This window comes from Recurvomyces mirabilis (assembly GCF_035927965.1).
Source record: "Recurvomyces mirabilis strain CCFEE 5264 chromosome Unknown scaffold_26, whole genome shotgun sequence".
Lineage (NCBI taxonomy): Eukaryota > Fungi > Ascomycota > Dothideomycetes > Mycosphaerellales > Teratosphaeriaceae > Recurvomyces > Recurvomyces mirabilis.
This window is the reverse complement of record NW_027041960.1, coordinates 92,268-114,202: the sequence shown is the minus strand read 5'-3', so window position 1 is coordinate 114,202 and position 21,935 is coordinate 92,268. Positions and strand designations below refer to the sequence as shown.

Here is a 21,935-nt window from a genome sequence, read left to right as displayed (position 1 = left end):
CTCGGAAACTGCTCCAAGGCCAGTGGGAACGGCAGTCAACCTACGCATCAGGCGTTGAAGCAGCTCTATGCTGTTGTTATCGGTGCTCTGCAAGCCTAGGTAGACAGATGTCATATCTCTGCGCAGGTGAGTAGCCACAACGACGTAGTCATGTGAGCACTAGAAGCTCAATGCCTTCCGCCAACATCCCGTGTCGCCGTCTCTGGGTCAAGGCCTCGGGTGGCGCATCGCAGCCCTGGTCAAGCGTTCGAGCTCGCCCCGCGAAGGGGCAAGTGAGACATGTTGGAGCGCAATCATCCGGCGCAGATCGATGGACCGGGTCGCTGGGCTCTGCGCATCCCTGCTGACGATCGCCACACTCGACTTCAGCTCTATTCTGCTCGACCCGACATGTTGCTGTTGGTGGAAGCGAGGCATTCATATTGAAATCTACGCAGCCGATGTCATGCAGTTTGCAGAGTCAAAGTGCTTTTGGCACCAGAGCAATGGGTGTGGCGTGCGGATCACCAATTAAACCCACGTGCTTCCAAGAATACATGCCGGTTGAAAGCCGAGGTCCCGCTAAAGATCGCCACCAGGGTAAATCATCAGGAGAATCGAGGCGCATTGTAATCCGCAAAAGAAGATTTTGTTTCTTCCACTGGCTCGATCAGCTTCAGGCCTTGTCTCAGATTGTTGCACCTCGGCCAGCGGGGCTCTGCTGTGGTCGCGGCTGAGGCTGCGTACGGCATGCGAGCTCCAACTCGAGATGGGGAGCGAAACGAATTGCAAAGCAAAAGCAGTACAATTGGCTATCACAATCTTGCGATTGGTAACGCCGCCACATCAGCATCGGCCAGTGATACGAACGTCAAAGGCGGTAGAGTTGTCTGGCGCGCGAGTCGCTCTTTCGCGGAGCATCGTAGCGCAGTCCGTAGCACGGTGATAGGGCGCACTGGTAACGATTGGACTCCACTCGGTGCATCTGCGAACTCTGAAGTGTGATCTCCAGACGGGATGCTTCAACCTAAAAGCCATCGTTATTTGAGGGCTTACCTGCTACCCGTTTCCCGGAAAAGGCTGATGGTCGCGGCTTTCTTTGGTTCAAAACATGGCGACCTCAAACCTCTCCTACCTGAATCAAAGTATCAGCTCACGGCAGTGTTTGCTGGTTCTTCGGTCGTCATCTTCAGCTGGAAAGCAAGGTGCGGTCGTCGACGAGTGTGCTTGCCTAAGCAATATCACAAAGCGGAGGAAGGAGCGACCTGACCTCATCTGCCCTTGCGCGCGCAACGAAAGGTCAACATCAATACACCTTACCTAGTGCCAATACTCTTTCGCGAGTAATACCGGAACATCGCAAACCACAAACCCCCAAACACGATCATTATTTGCAGCGCCGGCCGACAGACTTCATACACCTCGACCTGGAAATCGCCAACAGTTGTCGACTCTGCTGGGAGGATTCATTTGGTTGGCACGTCTGCTTTTCGGTCGTGAAGTTCGAGATCACGCGATTTACCCTTGACGAGGTATGTTTGCTATGGCACTTCGACATGACCGTCCCCGGTGTTTGCTCAGGTTCGATGGTCTTGAACACCATACGCCGCCGGCAGCTCCCGCTCCTTACATTCCTTCGGTGGGACAACATGCCACTGCATGCACTGTACTGACATCCAGCCTTCGCAGCAGAATATCAGCAACGAGGTTGCCAGGAAGCACTTTCGCGTAGGCCCCAGGGATCCCATGGAGGCCGCTCGAAGACGACAGACAATCTGGAGTCCTTAAACGCGATGCTGCACGGCAGCGTTGCTGGCTCTTCGTCTGTAGAAGCAGGCTCAGTGACTGCAACCCTGCGGGGAGCACAATTCGCGTCCAGCCAAGGAAGCACCAAGCTGCTGTCGCCTTCTTATCCTGCGATGGACTCTGGTATCACCACCGGACTCGCGATCACGCTGCCAATGACACCTCCAGAGAGTCCTGTGTACTCACACGATCCCTCCGATACGCTTCCTGCACCTGCTCTATTCCACAACTACCTTCGAGCCTTCTATCCGTTCGAGGCTCCGGCTGACTCAGACTCCGGCGATGATGCTCTAATGATGACAGTCACCATCAAGCCAGGCGATCTAATCTTGGTTCATTCGGTCCATGCAAATGGCTGGGCAGATGGTACGGTCGTTACCACCGGAGAGCGAGGGTGGCTCCCCACAAACTACTGCGAAGCTTACGATCATCCGTATTTACGAAATTTACTGAATGCGATGACCCAGTTCTGGGATCTTATCGGAGCCAACGAAGACGCCAACTTGTCAACGTTTGTGCGCCAGGACTATATACGCGGCCTCATCGCAGGTGTACGATATCTCCTTGAGCACGCCGACTGCTTACACAGAGATGCATCTCTTGTGCAAGGACATACTGGCATCCGTCGAATGCGAAAAGGCCTGCTCGCAGATCTATCAAATCTGGTGCAGATTGCCAAAGGGTTACAAGAGACGATAAGTGAGCCTTTCGCCGGCGAGGTGGTGCACTATCTACTCGATGATGTAATCACAAAAGCATTCAAAGTGGTTACACGAGCTGTGGGTTTTGCGGACATGTGGGCCAAGGAAATCGCAGAGTCGAGATCCGAAACGGACAGCCAAGATACACGCGACTATAGGAAAGCCGGCGCATCGAGCTTTGAGTCCCTACAACTGGCGATAGACACAAGTGCGCCCTATACAGCCCAGACCGACCGCCGTGTGGACTCTGCGAAGGTCGTACCGATTGATCAAGGAAAGCTCTCCGACTCGGAGGAGACCTCTAGCCACCAGACTGCCCAAGAAGCCAACGGCCATGCCGCGGACCTGAGCGAGAGGCCTACAATCACACGCTCGGGCACCACCTCCTACAGGCTTTCCACTATCGATAATGAATCTTCAACACCGACTTCACTTGCATCTGGTCAGCTATCTCAAGCGCACGACGAGTGTATCAGCCATATTGGTGCTTTCATAGGGCATCATCTCCAAGCTCGACCCACAGCAGAGCTGGCTGACACGACGGAGCGAGTGGTCCTGGCATGCAGAGCTCTTTTAGCCGCCGTCGATGTGGTGCTTGCGCGTGACAGCCAGTATTCAGCGTCAGTCCACCAAGCACGAATTGAGTTTCAATTGAAGCTCGAAGAAGTGGTGAAGGCGACCCGTAACGTCTTCACCTTCTCGGATACGGAAGAAAGTAATGCTGTGATGCTACCGGAACAAACGAATAGACTGGTAGCTGTCGGGACGAGCCTTATTCGCACTGCGGGTGAATGTGTTGCGCGGACCAAGAATCTGATCGAGCAGATTGGAGATGTGGAGTTGAACAAGCAATCAAATCAAACAGACGAGCGACCAACAACAGCGATTACGACTTCGCCCTCTACAGCCTCGGAAGCGTTAGCTCAGCCACGTATCCTCACATCCTTCCAGAAGCGACTCTCCCGCAAAGTACTTCCTTCACTCCCAGCATCCGGCCTGGCTTCGAGCACGAGCGTGGACAACGTTGAGCAAGCGCCTGAAGGAGGCAACGCCGGGCCTGGAGCTACCGATGAGCGCCCATCGACAGCAGATTCTCACGGAGCCAAGGCAACACCTTCCATGCGCCGGCGATCAAGAATCAGATTGTCCCATAATGGTATTAGTGGCGCCAGTCTGAAAAGTCCTACCATGCCTGCAATATTTCAAGTAGATGAGGGTCCTACACGGAAAGACAGTGCAGGTTTGTCAATTGATGGGTCCGCCGAGACGTTCCGGAGTAGCATGAGGCATTCTGGCATCAGCGCAGTCTCTGAGGTTTCGACACGGGCTACCACACCCGACCACGACAAGGCTCCCCTCAGCCCGGACCCAGGCCTCCTGGACAGCTTCCACAGTATATCGAGCTTGCATACAACCGAGTCGGACCCACTCAACGACGCTGAGACACAATTATGGCAGAAGACATTCGCGAGCGAACTGACATTAAACAAGGACGGCCAAATCACCGGAGGTACCCTGCCAGCGCTGATCGAACAACTTACCATCCATGATGTGGCACCTGATCCACAATTTATGATTGCATTCTACCTCACCTTCCGAATGTTCGCCACACCCCGGGATTTCGCGCAGACATTGATCGCACGGTTCGACTATATTGGGGACAGCGCAGCAATCGCAAAACCCGTCCGACTACGGGTGTACAATGTCTTCAAGGGCTGGATGGAGACTTACTGGAGCGCTGACGCCGATAAGGACGCTCTTGGTGAGATCCGGTATTTTGCTCTCCACAAGTTGAAGGCTCATCTACCATCTGCGGCGGATCGTCTACTTGAGACCATTCGCAAGATCACAGAGAGCTACCACAGTGGAGAACATACCGGCCAACTCGTTTCTGGGATTGGTAAAACGAGCATAGCAGCACAGCAAGCCACGAATGACGAAGCACCAGAGCCGATGGTCTCGAAGGCACAAATGAACCTGCTTCGAGCGGCAGAGAAAGGTGGCTTGGTCTGCAGCGTCTTGGAGTTCGAACCTCTTGAATTGGCAAGGCAATTGACTCTGATGACCTCGAAGATTTATTGCGCAATCCAGCCTGAAGAGCTGCTCAGCCTGGACTGGGGCACAAGAGGCACCAACAAGGCTCAAAATGTTCGGGCTATGTGTTCCATGAACACGGATCTTGCGCACATCGTCGGAGACAGCATTCTTGCGCCTGACGACGCAAAGAAACGTGCTGTTGTGGTCAAGCACTGGAGCAAGGTGGCAACGCATTGCCTCGAGTTGAACAACTACGATTCTCTGATGGCGATCATGTGCTCATTGAACACATCTGTCGTTCAGCGCCTCAAGCGGACATGGGATCTAGTTAGCAAGAAGACTCGGGCCAGACTGGCTGAGCTCAATGCAATCATTGACGTATCGCGGAACTCAGTGGCCCTGCGAAGACGCTTGGAGACACCAGTGGCACCTTGTATACCATTTCTGGGCATATACCTAACAGACCTTACATTCCTGGATGTTGGCAACCCGAAGACCCGAGAGCTTCCAGGTGCTGCATCCGACGATGGTCAGACAGTCTCTGTGATCAACTTCGATAAGTATATGCGAATGGCCAAGGTCATCAGCCACCTGCAAAAGTTCCAGGTACCGTACAGTCTCCGACCGGTGCAGGAGATGCAAGCGTGGATCGATTCACATATGTCCCAAATGCGTGAGAGCAACGATCAGATGGTTGGCAAGTTTCACCGGCGCAGCTTGGTCGTTGAGCCCAAGCTGGAGGATGCGAAGCTTCTCAAGGCGGTCGATGCTAGGCGTGGTACCGACACCGCGAGCGAACGTCCGAAGACGGGCAACAAGGAGCGGTTTGACATGTTCTTGAGAAACAACCATTTCAATCTCAAGGCACTGACATCACAGGACAGTCCAGCGATAGAGTCGCAATCTGGTGGCGAGAAGCAGGCTTCCTCATGATATAGAACGACATACCACTGAGCCAGGGAGAATGCGTGGAGCAGTTGACTGATGATGGCTTGTATTTGTTAGCGAGATACCCCTTGGCGATTTTCATTCGTAGCTATGTCGCTGAATGTGAATCGTGATATCCATCAATTGGTTGTCGCAACTCACTTGGCTATTTTGTGATCAGTCCTGGTCTAGACCGCATCGCCCGCATGTGTTGACCCGTGCGGGCATCATATGGTATTGTGCTGCCCACTACGAACGACTGTCTAGACACGGCACCGCCTCTGTAGCCTTGAGGCTCGCATGCTCACCGCAGAGTGCGCTTAGCCGCTGCGTGTCCATTCGAAATCTTGATTCTTCAATTGTATATGCGATGACGAAGGGGAGCACGTGCACGGCCACTGCACGCCACACCTTCTCGCATGCCTGCCACTACATAGACTAGTACTTGTGGTCTCGCATACCCTTCTGATCCTCAGAGAAATCTCCGTGGCCACTTCATGCATCCTCATGAATCTCCCTGACCCTGACCCTCTAAACCAGGAAATCACGAATCTGGCCTCTGTAACATCGTCAAACACAGCTCCACCCTCTAGCCACACCGGGTCAGTGCGCCTTTCACATGCTCCTCGGTCTTCTGCCTCCGACGATGACGAACAAGCTTCTGCTACACCGCAGCACCACCGCTATGAAGGAGAAGCCTCGGGCGAAGAAGCTTCTTTTGCTGCTCACACCACACTGACATCAACACTGATTACGGATGTCGCGGGTGAGGTAGAGAGCCCTACTGGTGAACCTGACGAAGTCGATGTGCTGAATGAGCTTATTGGCGGGAGTTATGCTACCGGTGGTGTGAGCTTGCATTCGTTCACTCAGAGAAGACGGCAGGGTTCGGGTTCGTACTCGTCGTATAGGTCTTGGAGACACGGGAGTGGTGACCGGAGTCGGAATCCTGCTCACGAGGCTGCCGAGAGCCTGAGAAGTGCTAGCGAGCCTAGTTTGGTCAGCCTCGCTCGCCAAAATCAGGTAGCAGAATCGTTGTTAAGAGAGAGTATGGAAATGGACATGGGGGCCGAGGTAGCGGAGCAGCAGGCTGATGTGGGGAGGATGGACTCGTCTCTGCCTGAGAACGATGGTATGAAGTCAATCAGAGAGAAACTGCAGGAGATTCGGTTGCTCGCTGTGTCTACCGAGGAGAAAGCACGATTGATGCACTATCTTATGATGCAAGACTACCTATCTCATAAAGCGCGAAACCCGCAAGCGTCCGGAACCGCGTCCGATGACCTTCAGGTAGGCTCGATGTATCTGCCTGTCGACCCAAATAATCCTTACAGCCTCGAGCCATCCGACCTGGAACCGTCCTTCAGTCCACTGCCCGTCATCCCACCAGAGACCATGGAAGATAATGACGAAAGTATAGTCGATGACTTGCCGCCTCTCCTCGGGTGCAGACACTATAAGCGCAATGTCAAAGTCCAATGCTTCGACTGCAAGCGCTGGTATCCATGTCGCCACTGCCATGATCACTCTTCGGCACTTCCGTTTCCACATCAGCTGAACCGTACGAAGACCGAGAATATGCTCTGCATGCTCTGTCGTACGCCACAACCTGCTGGTGAACTTTGTATCAACTGTGGCGAGTACTCGGCCTGGTACTACTGCCCCAAATGCAAGCTCTGGGACAATGATAACAATAAACGCATCTATCACTGCGATGACTGCGGTATCTGTCGAGTCGGCGAAGGGCTGGGAAAGGACTTCGTGCATTGTCGGCGCTGCAATGTCTGCATTTCGATTTCGACATCCGCATCGCACCCGTGCATTGAGCGGGCAACCGAAGGCGATTGTCCGTTGTGCTTGATCCGGCTATTCGAGTCATCCACGCCGGTTGTGAGCCTTCCCTGTGGCCATTATATGCATGGAGAATGCTATCGAGATCTTATGGCCGTGACGTACAAGTGCCCAGTGTGCAGCAAAAGTGCTATCAATATGGAGCTGCAGTGGCGCAAGCTGGACGATGAAATCCGCGTTCAGCCTATGCCAGAGGACGACGAGGATCTGGAAGGTCTTCTGCCACATGTTGATGATGAATTAGCTCAACCTCCTACCGAGGCTTCCGCGGATGCAGAGAGTACTGAGCAGCCTAGAAGACCGCGCACAGTGTACATTGGCTGCAATGATTGTGGTCGCCGGAGCTGGTCCCCTTTTCATTGGCTCGGTCTAAAGTGTCAAGTCTGCGACAGCTACAATACGAATCAGATGGCGCCCACGGCTGTACAGGAGACTGATGCCGAACGCCTGATCCGCCAGCAGAACCAACGCCATCGCCAGCACGACTTCACTGGTAATGCTGTGCTCCGTGACGCCGGTATAGGAGCTGACGAGGCCCTGGAAGTCGAGCAAGCAACTCTACAAGTGCCAACGTCGCCTTCCCAACTACCGCTCAACAACGACAGCAGACGTACCAGCGGCGCCCAATCACCAGGCCGACGCTACTTTGTCCAAGAGGAACAAGAGCGTCGGCCAAGCTTCACGAGTCGAGGCTTCTCCACACCGACTCTCCCTACTCTGCCTCATCTCCCAAATTTGCCGAACTTGCCAAACTTCCCGAACCTGCCACAGCTGCCAGATATGCCACGCCTCCCTCGCATGCCTAATATCCGCGACATGCCAAATATGCCCAACATGCCCAACCTCGAACTCCCTCGCTTCTCCCCATTCGAAATGTTCGATGCCGTCAGCCGCAGTCTATCGCCCATGCGGTACTACCTCCAAGGCTTCGATATGGGCAACGAACCCTTTCGCAGACGAAGATCTGCAGCGGCAGCCGTTGATCGGAACAGGAGTCCGGACAGTGTGAGGAGTGATCCTGCTGGCCTTGCTACCACTTTACCGAAGAGACCGAAACTTGGTTCTTCTCCTATGATGGACGATGAGGACGATGTTGTTGGCTTGTGGAGCTCAGACGGACACGGACAGGATGATGGGACGGACGATAGTCTGCAAGATGTTGGTGGCGAGGAGGACTCGAGTGATAGCTCCAGCGGAGAGGAAGAGGACGAAGATTTTGAGATGGCTGACGAAGAGGGGGAGGATGAAGTTCATGGAATCGAGCTCTTTGGGCATCGGTAGAGCAGTGGCGTTCTACAGTGTGCTTGTTGGCATTCCTAGGTTACGATCGTATTTCAACCTGCGGCATGCTTGGCTAAAAGTTCGACGAAAGCACGTCTGTTTTCCTCCCATCTTGCCCAGGCCGCTGCTTGTAGTAGACAGTCTGCAAGGTCGTCGAGTTTGCCAATATCAGTGCTTTTAGCAGAGCCCCGGCCCGTGTTGGAGCGGAAGTGGTCAGCCATGGCAGCCGCTTCGCCTTCGAATGTCAGCTTGACGTCGCCACTGCACCCCAGCCAAGAGCGCACAACGTTGATCTTGTCCTTCTTCTGCACCTTCTTGCGAGACGATCCATCGTTCTCTGCCGTGACTTTGGATGGCGTTGCGTCGAATAATGTACGCGACGGCCTAAGTAGTACGGGTGCACTCGGTACCCAGAAGTTGGCCACTCGTGCGGGATTGACCTCATGAATAGTGGGAAAGCCGGAAGATGACTTCTGCATCTGTAGGGTCTGTAGACATGCCCAGAGCATGCTCTCGAGCATGTTCACTCGCACAGTCCATTCCTGGATGGCGGATCCGCCGCCAGAGCGGAAGCGCTGACGCTCGATCAGGATACTGTCTGGCTTGTGGGCTATCAGCTTCTGTGTGATCTGATAGGCCGTCTTGGACATCTGAGATGGAGTGAACGCCTCGTTGGATGTCTTCTTGCCAACTTCCTGGCTGGGCTCAGCATCATTCTTTGACTTCGCCGAAGCCTTCGATCCTGGTGACGCTTTTAGTAGATCTGTCTTGGACCATGCAGATATATGCAAATATGTGCTTGGCTCAGCATTTCGATGCTTGGACCAGGCTGGAACAGTATCGACGACGCAATAGGCGAGGTTACGGATCCCCATGTCGACGCTGAGGATACGTTGACTGTTCTCTGACCGGGCTTGGGACGAGTCTGCTTGTCTAGCCAGGACTGTAACAAGCTCTGACTTTGTGCCTATACTCGGGAGACCAAGCAGAAAGGTGGCATGCTTGAGCTGTGCTGCTTTTAGTGCAGTCAGGGTCGCTGCGGCCATGATTTAGGTGAATTGTAGTCTCTTCTCCATCTCATTTGTGCAAGTGGCCATGTGTCGCGGTGTATCTTCCAGCTAGGTCACGCTTGCCCATACATGACGGCGAGCACCAGATACCTCGCCTACTTTTTGTACCTAACCTGTTGCATCCATGTCATAGAGAAACACGTTATACGTCTTCCCGAAAATAGTGCCTTCACGTGCCGGACTTGCCCCATGCGGCAAAAGTCCTCAATAAGCGAGGCCCGCTAACAGAGCTTACGCGGTTTCGGACATGCACATGCGTCGTCGTGGACAGAGCCTACACTTTTCAATATGATACTCGCCCTCGACCTACGATAAGGCTAGCAGCAACGATGTTATGGCCAGAGACAATGACAATCCGCGTACAGAGGAGCGAAAAGGTAGCGATGACAAGGAGGACGCACAAGGTCTCCTACTCCAGGACTCAAGAGAAGGGTCACCTGAGGCGGATATCGTAGTCCATTCTGCTATTGGGTTTGGCGAGGCAAATGGACATGCTAGAGGACCTATGAAAGGGCCGCCTAGAAGGCAATCTTCGTTTGCGCAATCGAGGCCCAATGGCGAGCCGAGAACACCACATCGTGTGCGATTCGAGGTAGCCGAGCCGGATGCGCTCCAGGAGGCCGACGTGCATGCTCAAGGCCAGCAGTGGATGGACGACGAGGACTTTCTGACCACAGACACCTACGATGGCGATCCGACAGGACATCGAGGACAGCGAGCTCCACTTTTGACAGACATACAGGCGCCGAGTGTGACCGTGGCCAACGATCTGGACTTTGAGGCAGAAGACTACCTCGAGTCTGCGAGACCGAAGAGTGGGCTCAAGAGTGCGTTCATGAACATGGCCAACAGTATAATTGGTGCTGGCATTATTGGACAACCTTATGCTTTCAAGCAAGCTGGCCTATTATCTGGCATCATCCTCCTGATAGTGCTCACGATCACCGTGGACTGGACCATTCGCCTGATCGTCACAAATTCGAAGTTGAGTGGAGCGGATTCCTTCCAGGCGACAATGGAGAAGTGCTTTGGCAAGTCTGGGCTTGTCGCCATTTCGGTGGCGCAATGGGCATTCGCCTTTGGTGGGATGGTGGCATTCTGCATCATTATCGGGGACACTATACCGCACGTCCTGCAGGCTGTGATTCCATCTCTGGAGCATATGCCTGTACTTTGGCTACTTACGGATCGAAGAGCCATCATTGTGTTGTTCGTCTTGGGTCTATCATTCCCGCTTTCTCTCTATCGAGATATTGCTATGGTATGTTTGCCATTATGCCAGCCTGCTACAATGCTGACTTCTGCAGCTCTCCAAAGCAAGCACCCTTGCGCTTATCTCCATGATCATTATTATTATTACAGTGGTAACACAGGGACCACTACAGAAATCTGAGCTACGAGGTCAGCTCAGGGGCAGTCTCCTGATTAACGATGGCATTTTCCAGGCTATCGGCGTCATCTCATTTGCCTTCGTATGCCACCACAATAGCTTACTGATCTATGGCTCCCTTCGGACGCCAACAATGGACCGCTTCGCACGAGTCACCCACTACTCGACAGGCATCAGCATGATGGCGTGCATGATGATGGCGCTTGGCGGCTACTTGTCGTTTGGCGACCGCACACAAGGCAACGTGCTCAACAACTTTCCTACCGACAGTGTCATGATCAATATTGCGCGACTGTAAGTTGCACTTCGACATCGTTTCATCGCTATCACTAACACAACCGCGTAGCTGCTTCGGCCTGAACATGATCACCACCCTCCCACTCGAATGCTTCGTCTGCCGCGAAGTGATGACAACCTACTACTTCCCTTCCGAACCCCACAACCCGAACCGCCACCTCATCTTCACCACATCCCTCGTCATCACCGCCATGGGCATGGCGCTCATCACATCCGACCTGGGTATCGTGTTCGAGCTCGTGGGCGCTACGTCCGCATGTGCGTTGGCGTATATCTTGCCGCCGTTGTGTTTTGTCAAATTGACGAAACGGAGGACGTGGGAGACGTATGCGAGTTATGTCTGTATTACCTTTGGGTGCGTGGTTATGATGATTAGTATTACGCAGAGTGTTGCTAAGATGGTAAGAGGGGAGGTTTTGGGGAGCAGTGGGAAGTAGCTGAATGCGGCATAAACTACGATAGATGGTGAAGCCTCGATCATACTTGCTAATGAGCACATAAGTCCCCAAGCACCGTCAGATGTTGTACTTCAGATCTCACAAGAATTTTGGTGGTCTCTCAACTGGACGAATGGTAAGATGGTACATACAATGCACCTGTGCCTTGTAGCGCAGGGCTGAGCAGTGCGGCCTCACTGCATACCTCAGAAGTCTTAAAATAGCGACCTCATGCCTTTGCGACTATTACATATGCTAATCACAACTTCCTGAAATGGATGTTTTGATCTTCTCACAATCACAACAGCGGTCATCAGCATGGACGCCGCAGCATCAATGGCAGGCTAGTCTCACTGGCAGGTCAGCTCTACACCATCATCAACACCTTCGTCGAGAATACGAAAGATGCTCCATCATTGGCACACACCGTGCATCCCGAGCTCAAGTCATGTCACTCCATACTGACAGCACTGCAAACCTTGTACTTCAGTTCCAGGCTACCGGCTGAACGCGCGCCTCTGATCTCTCTGGTTGATCTGTATGCGACACTTACTGATGCCGTTATATTATATTCGGAAATCGAGGCTGTCCATGACCCACTTGCACAGGATCTTACGTACAGCCTCGCCCGCAGAGCTCGATGGGCCAGGCAGGCTACCAAGATCGAAAAGCTAGTCGACAGGCTACAGAGGCATAAGTTGACATTCAATCTGCAATTGACTATTCTACAATGGTGAGCTCCGCTCCACACATAGGCTGGTGAACTTCTGACAAGATGCGAGGTAGTCCGTCCCAAGCCGATGCCCTTGACCACAGCACGTCTTTGCGTGTTGCCGTGGAGAGGCTGCTTCAGCAAGACCAAGATCTTCGTCATAGGCTACTACATCTCGAAGACGAAGTGTCCAGGCTACAAGACGACACTACCTCCACCACTGATTCTGTGCAGACCACAGTGCCGCTACAGAATATGGCGGACACGGATTTGAGCCCTTCCAAGACATATGCGTTGCTGGGCTCGAGAGCGAGCTTCGAACACAGTCTCTCTTCTTCTTGGGTATATCGGCGTACGCATCACTTGCCTGAGGGCATGTCTATGCTGAGTGCGCAAGACCGGGAGAGTGCCCGGTCAGCTTTATCACACTGGTCATTGGCCAATATTTCTGTTCTCTCTGTTATTGCTTTGCCACTTCTGCCATTGGACACGATTAGTCGCAGTTTGCTTGTTGGTGATGTGACATCCCGAGCGAGCGACGAGATAATCGATGCCAATTCACCGCACCTCAGACCCATGTCTGTGGCTTTACCGGGGCCGCGCTCTGCTACACTTCGATTGCCGGTTCAGCCAGACGAGCCAATCACCTTCATCGACTTAACGCGTTACTACATGGACAGGGGGGTGCGACGAATGCCAGGCCCAACGTTCGGCAGACGCAGCCTACTCAATGATCTCAGCTATGGCTACGACCTGCTGCCTGCGCGGCGGGGGGCGGAGTTTGGCTCAGAGGACTAGATAAATGTAAAAGGCGACATTTTGGGACTGGGCATACCTATCGAGTGCGGCGATAGAATTGTCTCATGGCGTGCTAGCAAACCATTTCTTTCCCTGATTATCTCACAACTGGACCCCCACGACAAATCCCGTCGGCGCTGGAAGGCACTTCAACTATGATTCTTGAAGCCCAACAATTTTCCCGAACCTCAGCTTCATGCGGATGGTCGAACGATGGGTCGGATAAGCTGGATGAGAGCATAGAGCTCGAACATGTACCTTTACGATGCCAGCTCTGATCTATCACAACTTATATCTCCCTGCCCCACCCGTCTCCCCACTCCCACTCCTCGCCTCCTTCCCCTCCAAGTCCTCCACCCGCCCGTTTTTCCCAATAACCCTCACCCCACCCTTCTTCAAACTCCCGACCACCTCCACCTTCTCCCTCGCCTTTTTACTCTTCGGCACTTCCCCAGCATCAGGCCCTTTCTTCCTGATCCTCTCCTTCTCCCTCCGTCTGCGCCTCAACTTCTCCTCCCGTGACATCTCCTCCCTAGCAGCGGGTAGGCCGCTCTTCCCAGCGACTTCTTCCTTGCCGCTGACAGCTTCGCCGGCACGGTAAACCTCTTGTGGTGCAAGCTGGCTCGCCCCCGCCACTTCGGAGCCGGCGCTGGGCCGAGCATCTTCTAGACTTATTGTAGGCGCGTCAACACGGATGTCCAACTGTGGCGCCGGCGCCTTGGGACGGAAGTGCCAGGAACTAAGGGTGTCGAGATCCCTGCGAACTTGGTTCCACAGCGCCTCGATCTCCTTTTCTTCCCTCCGCATCTTCTCGTCTTTGACATCGACGAAATTCGGATCCGTGCGGCGAAGATGCTCTTCTTCGTATTCCTCTGCAAGACCTTTCTTGCTTTTGCTGTCGTCGAGGTCATAGTTTAGCTTGCCCCGTCGAGCATCTTTGCCAGTAGCCAGGTCATCAGGTCGGCGACGAATAATGTCTTGGAAGTCATAGGCGAGGATTCGCCGCTTGATAAGTTCCTCTATACTTTCACTTACTTCCGCGGTGATCACGGGCACGGGTTTGCCGGCTCGTTCGAAGTCGAGGTCTTCTTCAAGCAGGCTATTGACAGGTCGATCCGCACCGCGTGCTTCTCCGGACAACGTCCACTCTCGCTTGGCTACATTGGCAGCCTCGAGCTTGCGGATCTCTTCTGCTAAGGCGGCTTTGCGGCGTTCGTGGGCTGATCTTCTCGATCGTGGGTTGCCCGCATCGAGCTTCTCCTGTGGCTCTTCATCATCTGGCTCGGACTCGTCTTCAAAGAGGTCGCGATGGACAGCTGCTACCGTGCGCTCAACATCGTCATCGCCTTCTGCCTCAGGTCCATTGCCGGTGGTCGTTCTAGCCGGGAAATTATGTGGATTGGGTCGTCCTTTTTTGTTCTTCCGCTTCTTCTGGGCAGGAGGTGCGAAGAAGTCTTTGTACATCACATCGTTGGTATTGCCCATACCACCCATCGCATCCATTTCGCCTGCATCGAGACCCTCGTCATCGTCTTCGTCTTCGCTCGGTGCATCTGGATCACCAAGTGTTGGACCATCCTCTTCGTCATCGTCATCTGCATCATCCATGGTAGTGTCAACTGCACCAGACCTGCCTGCGCCAGCCGCAGCAAGCGCAGACGGATCTGCATCCCAATCAACGTCCTCCTCATCGCTGGCAGCGCCATTATCGTCGCCACGGATATCCTGCTGTTCCAGAAAGTCTGATTGCTTGTTGAAGTCGTCAATAGAGAAGAAGCCATCGTTCAAGCCGAACTTGTCAGTCACGAGTTCCTCGGCCGGGTCGTCGCGATCAGCCTCTTCGTCTTCGTCAAAGTCGTCCATACCATCCATTTCCAAATCCTCGCCTGCATAGTCGTCTTCAGCGCCTGCCTCGGCCTGGTCAAGAGCATCGTCCATTTCGTCAGAGTCGCTCTCATATATCTCTTCTCCATCGTCCACACCCTCAACTTCATAGTCCACACCTTCTTCACCTAGATCCTCGTCGTCCACATCTGATCCTTCCAGATCTGCCTCATCGCCGAATTTACCGTTCGCCCTATTCCGTGCCTGCCTGTCCTGCGCCACAACGAGACCCAGCTCGGCCTCATGTCGTGCCGCATCAATGACTCTCCGCGCCTGCTCCCACACTTGCTCAGGTCCAAAGCCGTCGACGTGAATCTGCTTCAAGCGCAAGACATCCGTCTCATCTACTAGTGCCTCGCCTCGCTTCCGCTTCTTACGCACTTCCTGCAGACGCTGCTGCTGAACCGTACTGACATCCGCTGCGATCGGATCGAGAATGTGCTTCAGGTAGGCAGCGGTGTCTGTGTATAGCGGTAGCGTTGGTTGTAAGAACGTATGCGGTGCGTCTGTCAGCCTATTGGCCAATGTCGCTGCTGCTGCCATATTGCTGGGCCCCATATCCACTTGAGCTTGCTCAGTATGTAGAGCCCAAAAATTGTATGTCGAAGTCGAATCTTAGCGCAAAGATTTGGACCGGATCTAGCCGAGATAAGATACGCCTCTATAACCGCGACCACGGGGACCACTTCGCATCCTACAACGACCGCCAGGCATTGCTCATTTCGACATTGCTACGAACGACGCTGGCAAGGACATGTCAGTGGATGGTAGAGAAACATGGCGAGGTGTTCTTTGAGCTTGCGTCGCTGAGATCTGCGTAATTTCCAGGGCCACTGCAGGACTGTGGCCCCCTTTCCAAGCATCGGTTAGTGCGAAGATGGCCACAAGTCACAAGCACGACCAAGCTGAACCCTTCCTGGCCACTGGTAGGAATAGTGACGATGTAGAGCTTTCCCACCTTGGATTCGACGGCCAGCAAGTCAGCAGCGTCCACGATCATGACCGAACGCCAGACTCTCACCATCTGCAGCCCAAGGTCCCGCCACAGCAGAAAGGTAGAGGCTTCGCACTTTTAGTAGGCGCCGCCCTCTTCACAACCGTAATCGGCTTCGTCATCAACACAGAAGCAACGGAGTACTTCGAGTCCGAACTTGGCTGGAAGAAACCCTTGGCAAGCATGTACGTGACGCACAGTTCACTCATCTTACCATGGATCGTCAATATCGTTGCAAAAAGGATCAGACACCGAAAGCTCGGGTTCGGCGCATGGGTCAAGCAGAATATCGACCAGCTGAGCGACTCGATCACGACAATCGATGCCTACCAAACTGGAGTGTCTGACTCTGCGAAAGCACGACCGAGCAGTCCACTGAAGTTCCTCTTCACAACCATGGGCTTCCTTACGATCGCTTTGACAGCCAGTGGTATGTCCTGGTTCATTGCTCTCGCTTGGACAACACCGGCAGACCTGACGGCGATCTACAATTGTGCGACATTCTTCGCGGCAGCCTTCAGCGTTCCACTACTCAATGAGCGACTTGGACTCTGGAGCATCGTTGCAGTCGGCCTCTCGATTGTAGGCACATTTGTTATCGCATACGGCGACACGACCGCGAAACATGATCCGACGGAGAAGATCGGCACGTCTCGTCTCTTTGGCAATATTATTGCTTGTATCGGTGCTCTGGCATTCGGTTTATATGAGGTGCTATTCAAGAAATGGGCATGTTCTTCTCAGCCATTAAGTCCGCAGCAGAGCCTGCCTCTCACGCTTTTCGCCAGCGCCCTAACAGGCTTTTACACCATCATAGCTCTGTGGCCAGGTCTGCTAGCCGCACACCTCAGCTCTGTCGAACCCTTTGTCTGGCCTTCCGCTCGGGTCTGGCTTTGGATCATCATTGCTGTTCTTTCGGGCTCTATCTCTATTACCTTGCTTGCTGTTCTCGTCGTCTGGACGGATCCAGTCTTTGGCTCGTTTGCGAACGTGCTAAGTGTCTTCTTTGTCGCATTATCGGACTGGTTGATCTTCGGTCTCAGTCCTTCTTTGGCAACATATGCGGGTGGTGGATTGGTGATTGTGGCGTTTAGTTTGCTGACTTGGGACACCTTTGTTGCGAAGAAGGACCGGTGAGCATGTATGCGTGTTTGCTGGGTGGTGTATTGTATCGCTGGGCCTCAGCACACCTTTATAAGGATGAAGCGTTCGAGCTCGTCGCTCACTCTGGACCTACACACGCACAGAAGAGCACAACAGCATGCCAGGCGTACCTCCAGCTGTCCAGCAGGGCAGCAATACAACCGCACTCCTCTACCTCAGAGGCAGGATCGACCGGCCTGACCCTACCGTCTCATCACCCTCACTCGTTCGTACACTAAGTGACCCTCGCTACGCCACCAGCGCTTTCAACACGACTTCCAAGGCCGCAGCCGTCACGTACGCATACGTTCAGCTTGTCAGAGCTCAGCGTGAACTCATGGAGGTCCTCGAGTACGACCTGTGGACCCTGCAAAATAAGATGATATGGTGGGCCCGACAGGTTCAGTGGCTGAAGGTAGTCTGGACTCTTCTATTCGAAAGGGACAGGATCACAGGACACGGTTTTCGGGATCTGCTGCTGGGTTTGGTGGAGGAGAGGGAACATGCTAGAGAGAGTATCAGGGACGTGGTGGAGAGTCAGGGGCGGGGACAAAGCCGGGGAAGGACCTGACTATTCTGTACGTTTGCCCCGACACACAGTTTATCTAGTATGGCGAGATAAATTATGGCCTGTGAGAAGCGACAGTAAAGGCACAAGAGCACAAATTTTGAACGCAACAAAAGGGGCCTTCCCGCCTTGATCGACTATCTGCTATCCTATGCTACCCTATCCTACACAAACCGAAATTCGAGTTGGTCCTATACATATGGCGCGTTCACGTCTCTCGTGCTTCTGTTCTCCCGGCCTTTACCCTCGCATATACTCTATCCTGTGCTATACTGATCGGCTGTCTGAGTAAGTTCAGCTGCGGAAGTATGCTCGCAATATGTACAAGAACTCATGTCAGCGGCTCGAGCGATGAGCCTAACGATCAATACGCTGAGCATCATCCCGCATGTCTTTTAGCATCCTGGCGTTCTGCTCCTGGATATCTGAGTTGTGGTGGTCGTCTACGTCCGGTTGGCCTGCCGCGATACGGCGGATGAACTTGGCCGGGTTGCCGGCTACTACTGTGCCTTCTTTGACGTCCTGTAACAACGATGTTAGAACATTCACTTTCCAGATTTCGTAAAAGCGTGCAATGCTTACCTTAGTAACGACACTTCCGGCACCAATGACGGCACCATTTCCGATCCTGCGGAAAGGCATGATTATCACATCCCCACCAATGAAGCAATCTTCGCCAATCTTGATGGCTCCAGCTACAAATGTGCCTTGGCTACCCTTGCGCTGCATCGCATCCACGCTCGTTGTGGTACCATAGAACTTCACATTCGGCCCTATGATCGTTCTCGCACCGATGCTGATCTCACAAGCATCTTGCATATAACACCCAGGCTGAATCAAGACTTCCTCGCCAACATGGATGTTATAGCCGTAGTCGCATGTGAACGGCGTTTCAACATACGTATTTGGGCCTACGGAGCCCTTCGGACCCTGATAGCTATCTGGTGAATAACGTTGACGGAAGGCTTCACGGAACGGTGGCTCAACGACTGCTCTGAAAAAGCGAGCTCGTTCTTCGGAACTGTGGCCTCGCGAGGCGAGGGCGGAGTCGTTGTAGCGTTCTAAAGCGGCTTTGCACTGCTCGCGGTCGTTGAGGAGCTCGGTATCGCGGTACGCCATGAACGGCAGTCCCAGGAGCATTTTCTGCTTTTCTGGCAGATGCTGCACTCCGCCGTAGGTAAGGGCGAGTGCTGCGGTGCGTTGAGAACTTGTGGTCGTTGCGCTTTCGCGCGAGCTTGTTGCCGCACCGTGGCTGGTGGGTGGCCTATAAAGTGCCATGCTTGATGACTCCTGTGCCCAGGACGGCATGTGCGGCATGTGCGGCATGGGGGGTGGTGGGTGGCCCGGAGCATAAGTATGTATAGGTGGCATGGCAGTGAAATCGTTCGGTGGCAAGCGCTCTGGAATGTAGCTTGGCCCAGGTTTAGCTGACTGCCACGCAGCAGGCTGTGGCCATCCATCCCGATCGTACGGCGGCGGATGCTCTACCACCGGAATGGGGCGTTGTGGCTCCGACTCCGGTATGCGACCCCAGTGGTTATATCGCGGACCCTCCAATGGACTCTGGAAGTAAGTAGACGGCCCATGGGATGGCTCATAACTGCTCTTCGACTGAAGCGCTAGAGGTGTCTTGCTTGCCTGGTTGGTCTTGTTGCCTGGCGGTCGGGGCCCATATCCTCCGCACGCGTAGTTGCCTTTCAGACAATTAAAGCATTTAGGTTTCTGATACTGTTCAGCATAATCCGTACTTGGCTCGGTCCGGCAATAGCTACCTTCTCATCACACTTCTTCTTGCGCGTGCGGCATGTGTGGCATCCGGTCTTCGTGCGATTGCTAAATGTACGCTTGCGTTTTTTCGCATCGTACTCGGCAGTGCCTTGTTCCGGGCTATAGCTTTGAGAACGCATCTGCGTGTCGTCTTCCATAGGCGGAGTAGACGGCTGCTCGCCATTCTTGGGAAGATGCTGTGCATCCGCTGGCTCAGCTACCTCGGGTGATTTGTGCAGTACACGCTGTAGAGACTCGGCCAATCCAGCTTCGATCTCTGGTCGAGGTGGCGGGACAGCCTCTGTTGCACCACTTCGACGAACCGGCGATGGTTCGCTGTGGTTTGTTAGAACTATTCTAGCATAAAAGTGACATTGACAGCATACCGTGAAGATATTGGCATGTACTGGGCGTCTGCCATACGCCGCTCGGGCGGGAAAGGGTGGGAGCCACTCATCGTCTGCTCAGGCGAGGTGAGGTCGACAGCAGAGTCAAGAGTCAACACTCCACGCTTTGGAGAATGATCGCCGTTGGTCTGCTCCTGGCTGATCACGAGCATACCAGGACTGGCGTCACCCGCAGAATCTGATCGCTTTCGCTTCCGAGGATCACCTCCGTCCAGCTGAGGCGGATATGTGCTACCGCCACTGGGTCTCCAACCGTGTGCTGAAGAGTCTGATGCGGTCGGTTGATCACAGTGTATGCGGAAACTATGATCGGAATCCGTTATCGCCTTCGATCCGCTGGTCGAGCTATACGGCGTCGTCTTTTGGCCGTCGCCATTCACTGCTGTGAAGCCAGATGTCACAGTATTCAGTCGGCTCATCGGCAGTCCATTGGGCGAGCGCACATTCATGGGTGCTGTCAGGGTGCTCATGGTCGCCATGATCACTGACGGCTACCAGAAAGGTCTCGGGCCGAGTGAGGTCGGAGATGAGCAACGAAGCATCGACGGCGAGGTCAAGCGGAAAGAGCGCCGGCGCAAGTTGTCGTCGTAGCCGTGCCGCCTCGTGCCCGAGGAATGCAATTAGATCGCGGCTCTGCCTTGCGCGATCGTTGGACCGCGATATTGTGTTGCTTATTGTTGTTATCAATGTCGTCTCGCACAAAGTGCGATGATCCAAGGTTTAAGGTCCAAGGAGATATCAGCTCGCTAGACAGTCCCCGTGGCCAAAGGCCGGCCTGTCGCTTGTGTTCTCGGGAGGCGCGGCAGACGCGGTATTATACTCGCCTAGCTGCATATAATCTGCCAGCTGAGAGAGGGCTGGGATGTCAATGCCGATCTTTTTGCGGATGTCTGGACAGCGATTGTGTACAGGATATGTACAGTGCATGGACATGCGATTGCAGGAAGTGTCAGCAAGAGTAGAGGGGAAGTTGGGTCGCGAGGACACGGCATAGACCTGTTAATGCAGCCGCTCATACATGCGAATGGCGCTTCTAGGATCGTTAGCGCCGGGTGGACACTGGAGTGGGCAGTTTTTGAACGGTTGCCGAAGAGCTTCGTTTTCTGCGGCGCTTAGGATGATCAGTGAACCGCCTGGTGACGAGCTCATGCAGCCACGGGCATGCCAGCCTGTTCTTGAATTGCCCGACATCCAATGGACCCGTCGCTTCCTACTTTCCTGCTTTGGTCGCGGGAGGAGGCATCGTGGAGAACTGCTGAGACAAGGCGGACCACACTTCTCGTTTAGCCGCCCCTCTGGGTATCGGTAGGCCCGTGCTCAATCCCATTTGCTTCGTTGATCCTGCAAGCATGGCGGCCACTCTGCGCGCTTATGGTGATATCGCCGTGGCGTCTGACCGCTGTGCTGACGAATCGAGTACAACTTGACCTTCTACAGCTGCGTGATCACCAGCATTTGTGCAAAATGTTGATCTCTCAACATCCCAAAGCATGATTCAGTGCTCTTTAATAAGCTTCCAGCCCATTCTCTGCTTGTGACGGCCCAGCGTCGCGAGCCAGCGGGGCAGAGAAGCCGCGGTAGTAGCCGTGTGGAGATGCTCAAGTCGCGCCACTACCGCAATCCATCTTTTACACAGCATCGCCAAGTGCATTTGGCTCATGCAGGAGCTGCAAGATGTCTGGGACTGCCAAAGCAGGACTATTACGTCGGTAAGGACTCCGTACCCACGGCTCAGCATTGGTCGCAACGGATGAGCATGAAAGGCAGAAGACACAGTGCGTGTGAGTTGAGTGCAGGGAAAATGTCTCCTGACACCTCTTAGACTGCATTCCCTTACACCAAAGAACAAGTGGTCTTCATATGACAAGGCTGACCCAGTCCCCTGG

At 53.9% G+C, this 21,935-nt stretch overlaps 7 protein-coding genes across 7 annotated transcripts; 4 read left to right on the top strand and 3 right to left on the bottom strand.

Annotated features, from left to right (window-relative positions):
• Window positions 1–1,772: 1,772 nt before the first annotated feature.
• BUD5 (Ras guanine nucleotide exchange factor bud5) lies at window positions 1,773–5,456 on the top strand (the record flags this gene model as incomplete). The annotated part of the gene is made up of 1 exon (XM_064841226.1): window positions 1,773–5,456. The coding sequence occupies one exon, from the start codon at window positions 1,773–1,775 to the stop codon at window positions 5,454–5,456; it is 3,684 nt and encodes a 1,227-aa protein (XP_064691090.1).
• A 501-nt stretch (window positions 5,457–5,957) lies between these two features.
• LTS14_008537 (uncharacterized protein) lies at window positions 5,958–8,582 on the top strand (the record flags this gene model as incomplete). Its single annotated transcript, XM_064841225.1, has 1 exon — window positions 5,958–8,582. The coding sequence occupies one exon, from the start codon at window positions 5,958–5,960 to the stop codon at window positions 8,580–8,582; it is 2,625 nt and encodes an 874-aa protein (XP_064691089.1).
• Window positions 8,583–8,635: 53 nt separating this feature from the next.
• Window positions 8,636–9,628, bottom strand: LTS14_008536 (uncharacterized protein; the record flags this gene model as incomplete). Its single annotated transcript, XM_064841224.1, has 1 exon — window positions 8,636–9,628. The coding sequence occupies one exon, from the start codon at window positions 9,626–9,628 to the stop codon at window positions 8,636–8,638; it is 993 nt and encodes a 330-aa protein (XP_064691088.1).
• Window positions 9,629–9,986: 358 nt separating this feature from the next.
• LTS14_008535 (uncharacterized protein) lies at window positions 9,987–11,776 on the top strand (the record flags this gene model as incomplete). The annotated part of the gene is made up of 3 exons (XM_064841223.1): window positions 9,987–10,913; window positions 10,960–11,336; window positions 11,389–11,776. 3 exons carry the CDS (start codon window positions 9,987–9,989, stop codon window positions 11,774–11,776), a joined length of 1,692 nt encoding a protein of 563 aa, XP_064691087.1.
• A 1,792-nt stretch (window positions 11,777–13,568) lies between these two features.
• MPP10 (U3 snoRNP protein) lies at window positions 13,569–15,713 on the bottom strand (the record flags this gene model as incomplete). The annotated part of the gene is made up of 1 exon (XM_064841222.1): window positions 13,569–15,713. One exon carries the CDS (start codon window positions 15,711–15,713, stop codon window positions 13,569–13,571), a length of 2,145 nt encoding a protein of 714 aa, XP_064691086.1.
• Window positions 15,714–16,047: 334 nt separating this feature from the next.
• On the top strand, window positions 16,048–17,301 carry LTS14_008533 (uncharacterized protein; the record flags this gene model as incomplete). Its single annotated transcript, XM_064841221.1, has 1 exon — window positions 16,048–17,301. The coding sequence occupies one exon, from the start codon at window positions 16,048–16,050 to the stop codon at window positions 17,299–17,301; it is 1,254 nt and encodes a 417-aa protein (XP_064691085.1).
• A 931-nt stretch (window positions 17,302–18,232) lies between these two features.
• LTS14_008532 (uncharacterized protein) lies at window positions 18,233–20,528 on the bottom strand (the record flags this gene model as incomplete). Its single annotated transcript, XM_064841220.1, has 4 exons — window positions 18,233–18,397; window positions 18,458–19,597; window positions 19,648–19,978; window positions 20,029–20,528. 4 exons carry the CDS (start codon window positions 20,526–20,528, stop codon window positions 18,233–18,235), a joined length of 2,136 nt encoding a protein of 711 aa, XP_064691084.1.
• Window positions 20,529–21,935: the final 1,407 nt, after the last annotated feature.